This window comes from Lampris incognitus, chromosome 21 (genome assembly GCF_029633865.1).
Source record: "Lampris incognitus isolate fLamInc1 chromosome 21, fLamInc1.hap2, whole genome shotgun sequence".
NCBI classification, from domain to species: Eukaryota; Metazoa; Chordata; class Actinopteri; order Lampriformes; family Lampridae; genus Lampris; species Lampris incognitus.
In genome coordinates this window covers 9,581,523-9,586,885 of record NC_079231.1, presented here as the reverse complement: position 1 = coordinate 9,586,885, position 5,363 = coordinate 9,581,523, and the positions used below count along the sequence as shown (strand labels likewise).

Genomic DNA, 5,363 nt, shown 5'->3' with positions numbered 1-5,363 from the left:
TTTCTAGATTAACTTTGGGGATCTAACTTTATGGAGATTAAATAGTGTCATTACAGCAGTTAAGAACAGAGTTGTGTGTTCATTTAAACGTTTAAAAACTACACAAAAAATAAAAATCCAATTGAAGATCACCATAATCAGATAAAGATAAAATCCTTATATTCATACAGCGTTTCAGCTGAATAAAGAGATGGATAGTGAGAGTTTACAGACGTTTACAGATTTATATATGCGATAGGTTATAATAGCATCGTAAGCTTTGTGTCAAAGATATGACCGTTGGAAATAATATTACTTTAAAGATTTGCATATGATATAGATTATAAATACAACATGCTAGTGTAAAAGCTTTGCTCTTTGGAAATAAAATTTGTGGAAACTGTATTGAGACGCCTATTGAAAGCTGTCCGTCTCATTGCTGCGAGTGTATTTCAAGAGCTAATATGAGAAATGAGACTGAGAACATGAGCCTCTTGCTCTCTGGACCAACATGTCTCTCAGAACAATAAAATACAGTATTGACAATGCATTCGTATCAGTGTTTTCTTATTTTACTGTGGTACAGCATTTCTCACGCTGGCCCGTTTTATTAGTGGTTTTCAAGCTACAACAAAACAAAGCATTTAGCGCTTATCTGTATAGCTCAGTTTTTTATGAGTTTAAATACTTGGGGTCAACTGTCCAAAGTAACGAGGAGTGCAGAAGAGAGGTGAAGAAGAGAGTGCAGGCAGGATGGAGTGGGTGGAGAAGAGTGTCAAGAGTGATTTGCGACAGAAGGGTACCAGCAAGAGTTAAAGGGAAGGTTTACAAGATGTAGTGAGACCAGCTATGTTATATGGTTTGGAGACAGTGGTACGGATAAAAAGACAGGAGGCTGAGCTGGATGCGGCAGAGTTGAAGATGCTAAGATTTTCATTGAGAGTGACAAAGAAGGACAGGATTAGGAATGAGTATATTAGAGGGACTGCTCAGGTTGGACGGTTTGGAGACAAAGCAAGAGAGGCAAGATCGAGATGGTTTGGACATGTGTGGAGGAGAGATGCTGGGTATATTGGCAGAAGGATGCTGAATATGGAGCTGCCAGGGAAGAGGAGAAGAGGAAGGCCAAAGAGGAGGCTTATGGATGTGGTGAGGGAGGACACGCAGGTGGCTGGTGTGACAGAGGAAGATGCAGAAGACAGGAAGAGATGGAAACGGAGGATCCGCTGTGGCGCCCCCTAACGGAAACAGCCGAAAGCAGTAGTAGTAGTAGCAGTAGTAGTGTGTAGCTTAGTTTTTATTAGCTCTGCTACAATGGTTTTTATTGCGCAACACAGAGAGGATACTTACGTAAAGCTGCTTCAGAATAATTTCATGGTAAAATAATTTCTATATTTCATAGTAAAATATAATTTCAATATATAATGTCTAAGCCCCGGCGAAAACCAAAAAATAAATAAATAAACAAACTTCTTTTTCCCGTGGATTTGCCGATGTGCTTTCCCGCTAAATCTTAACCGGTACACAGGGAGTGACGTAATCATGGACTAGCGTTCGTCTAATGTCTAATGTTCTAATTAATCTAATGTTCATCGAAAAATACATACATAAATAATGTGTTTGTTGCATTTACGGTTTTTTAATTTAAATCTCTTACTTTCTCGACGTTAATTTTTGCCGAATCATTATGCGGATTGAGAAGACAGCCATCGATGCTCCGCCCTCACAGGCCACCGCTGGAAACTGAAGAAGAAGAAGACGACGAAGAAGACGAAGAAGAAATAATAATTTAATCTTACCATGATTTGTAGAAGAAGAAGACGAATGGCGGTATGCACCTTAAAGTAGTTTGCGATCCGCCAGTAAACCGAGACAAGAAGAAAAAGAATAAATAATTTAAGTCTCTTACTTCGATTTGTGGTTTAAAAGAAGTCAACGTTAGAAGCCACAAGCGAATTCAAACACCACCCGCATGGCACTTTAATTATCTCACTTTGACAGGAAGAAGAAAAAGAAGACGAAGAAGAAGAATAAGTAATTTAAGTCTCTTACTTCGATTTGTTTTTTTTAAAAGAAGTCAAAGTTAGAAGCCACAAATGAATTCAAACACCACCCGCATGGAACTTTGATTATCTCCCTTTGACAGGTAACGAGAATGTGATGCTTATTTCGTTAAATACACCTGACGGCTCCCTGCCCAAAAAGCATCTTGACGGCAAGAAAACGACGGGGAAAACCCTGGTATACCAAATCACATGATGTCCAATGCAAACCACTCCACAAACACAGAAGGCTTACAAAACGACCAAAGGTTTTTTTCCTTCTTCGAAATCCCCCCGATTAGAAACCTTCAATAAGTGTCCTCTTTTAAAACACGGCGAAAACGTTTTGATATTTCCTCTCGCTCTATTCCTGCTTCTTTCACCCGGCTATGTTTTCCAGTTGTGTTTGATGCCATATGAATTGAGTTTTATTAGTTATTGGGTATCAGGGGCGCCGGAATGGGGGGAGGGGGGCAGAAGGCCGTTGCCCCCCCTACACACACACATTTTTACCCTCTTTCCACATTTTTTTAAAGTCAGGAATCCCTGTATCCGCCGCTACTGCCCCTATATTGCAACACTTACGGTATAAAAAAAGACCTTTCAATCATTCCCGTCCACTCTGAAGTGATTCCTTCACCCCGTGGGCAGGCAGCAGAGAGAGTGGGATTTCAGAACGGAACACAATGCACCACATAACGCTACACTGAGCCTGCCTAACTGCAACCAAGTCAAAAGATGGGGCGGACACGTGTCTTCAATAACGTGCTTTATTCTGAAACCGCAAATACGGGCATACGGTGCGCTCTTATAGCACTAATAGTAAACCCCTGCACACGCATATATATCATTGTTGCCCCCCCCCCGTTGGATATTATTATGTGCCCATTAGGACCGCACAGCTGACTGGGTCAGTTATTTTGCAGCTAATTATTCACACATTCTAAAGAAAAATTTATTTTTCTGAACTGATTTCCATGTCTGAGTAACACCGAGCGAGTCAACGTTGCTCTACTTTCCTGGTCCCGTGTTACTGCTGTGTAATAACGCAGGAGGGCGCATTAGACCAAGATAATAATAGAACTCTGTCCATGTCGCGTTTCCTTCATCTTTCCAATAGAGTCTGGTATCTTTTCCCCCCCGCTTTTGTCTAGACTCTACACCTATTCTTTAAACGCTAAATCAGACTTAAAGTGTAGAAGGACATGTGAAATTATAAGGACATGTACGAGATAACGGGCGTGTTTAAAATCATCCCAAACGGAAGAGAATCAGCCTCACATCAAATCGATAACTGCATGGGACTTTTATGGGTAACGTCAGCAAGTATAAACGAGTTATACAGTAAACCCGGTTTTTTCCTTCTTCTTCTTCTAATTCTTCTTCTTCTTCTTCTTCCTCACCTTCTATTTTTCCATTAATTCCATTCCATTCCATTATCCAAACCGCTTATCCTGCTCTATGGTCTGCAAATCTGCAGTCTACAAGGGGGAATAATTTTCATCATATTGTAACGTGCATGGATAAGTAGACACAATATTATCAAATGTCTTTTCTGTGCTGATGGGTTTATAAGCTTTTATTGAACAACAAGTTACAGCAAATACATTTTGCCAACATACCTAAATTACAGTGAATGAATTGTGGGAGTTTTGGATAATGGATGGATGGATGGATGAATTGTGGGAGTAGAGGTGCTCCAGTATTGAAAAGACAAGACGTGCAAGTAAAACCAGCGACATTCGCAACATAATAGAGAACGATAATAAGAAAGAATAAAAAAAACATACTAGAAAAGTGAAATAGAGACAGACAGAGGCATAGGTAGACTTGTAACAGTGCACGCAGGCTGCAGCAGGCCTCACCCCGGAACATGAATAGCACGACGGTTCGTCGTCATCCGGGGTCGCCGTGCAATAAAAGTTTCCTCCCCCTGTTCGGACGCCGTGGATTTTAACGCGATGCTGTCCGGGGCAGGCAGGGTACCGAACCTCCGGCGCTGAAATTCGCCAAGCAGACCGTCGTTTCTCAGGCCAGAGTTGACGTGGTCTCTACGCCATGTTTACACGGAGGCTTAAAAATGTTTGCGGTTGACAATGGCGGATTAAGGAGCCGAGGGATCCCTCTCTCCATCACAGCCGTCCCCGCTCTCAGCAACAGGCATCTGCCGCCGTCGGAATCCGCGTCATGCCCGCCGCCGTCCGCTGGGAACGCTTAACGGGACCCGGAGGATGGAAGTGAGCGGCCGGGAGGCGAATTGAGGACCCGCCGGCGAGGCTGAAAACAGCCACCCCGCACAATTTTCATCGCTTCTATTTTTTTCCATTACGTGATTATCCCGGTTTATACTGCGGGAGGGGGAGGAGGGGGGGCATTCATTCACCGGTTGACTTTATTCCTTGGGAAACCTATGAGTCTGGCACGCGCGCCAGCGAAACCTGGCATCCTTCGGCTGACGGGCTAAAAAAGAGAGCGAGAGAGCGCGAGAGAGAGATGGGGACTCAGGTCACCGGGAGAAAACGAATTCCCAACCGGGAAAAGCTGACCGCCGAGGACGATGCCCTCAACCAGATCGCACGCGAGGTAAGTTTGGATTTTATCATGTGCGTTTTTTTTTATTATGGGGAGGCGAGGCGCTCGCCATTCGTCCGGGAGCGGAGCCTGTACGGTAGCTTAAGACCGGATCACACTGCGCCAAATCCACCGACTGCACCCACTTCTTCTACCTTGATGGCTGCCTCAGGTTTCCTCTTTACCACGCACCACAGCAAAGGTTGTGGGACGCTGGTGATTGGGGGACTTGATTTTTCTGTCTGCATCCCGGCACCCACCCACCCACCCACCCAGCCAGCCAGCCGACCAGCCAGCCAGCCAGCCAGCCGACCAGCCAGCCAGCCGACCAGCCAGCCGACCAGCCAGCCAGCCGACCTTCAATACTGCAGACACATCAAGTCACCACAGTGTCGTTTATTCACCGGCCCTGTGCATTCTCCCAATGCACAAAAGCTCCATTATCTGGCCACGGGGGGGGGGGGTGACATTGTTAGTTTGGCCTACATAGTCAAGAAGAATGTGGATGGAAAATGCAACAGATACGGGAAGAAAAAAAACAAACAAAACAGAATGAATGGTGGCGGTGGTGGGTGGGGTTGTTGTTAATGGGGGGCCGCATGTGCAGGAAACCACGCAGGACATTCTCTGCTGGTTGCTCCAAGTCTCGGGGACTGTGACGTCAGTCTGGTCTCTCACTGACGTTAACCTGGACGCCGTTTCTCCGTAACCGAGGAGATGGGAATGTTTTGTGACGTCACCTGCAGAGAGGCGGCCTGGCACGCCCTCCCC

At 44.9% G+C, this 5,363-nt stretch overlaps 1 protein-coding gene across 1 annotated transcript in view; it reads left to right on the top strand.

The window, feature by feature from the left end:
• The first annotated feature begins 3,901 nt into the window (after positions 1 to 3,901).
• lrrfip1b (leucine rich repeat (in FLII) interacting protein 1b) overlaps positions 3,902 to 5,363 on the top strand; it is a 55,154-nt gene continuing 53,692 nt past the window's right edge. Inside the window, exon 1 of the mRNA XM_056301005.1 lies at positions 3,902 to 4,604. Coding sequence (XP_056156980.1) covers positions 4,515 to 4,604 — 90 coding nt within the window. The 5' untranslated portion in view covers positions 3,902 to 4,514. The remainder of the gene's footprint in view (positions 4,605 to 5,363) is intronic.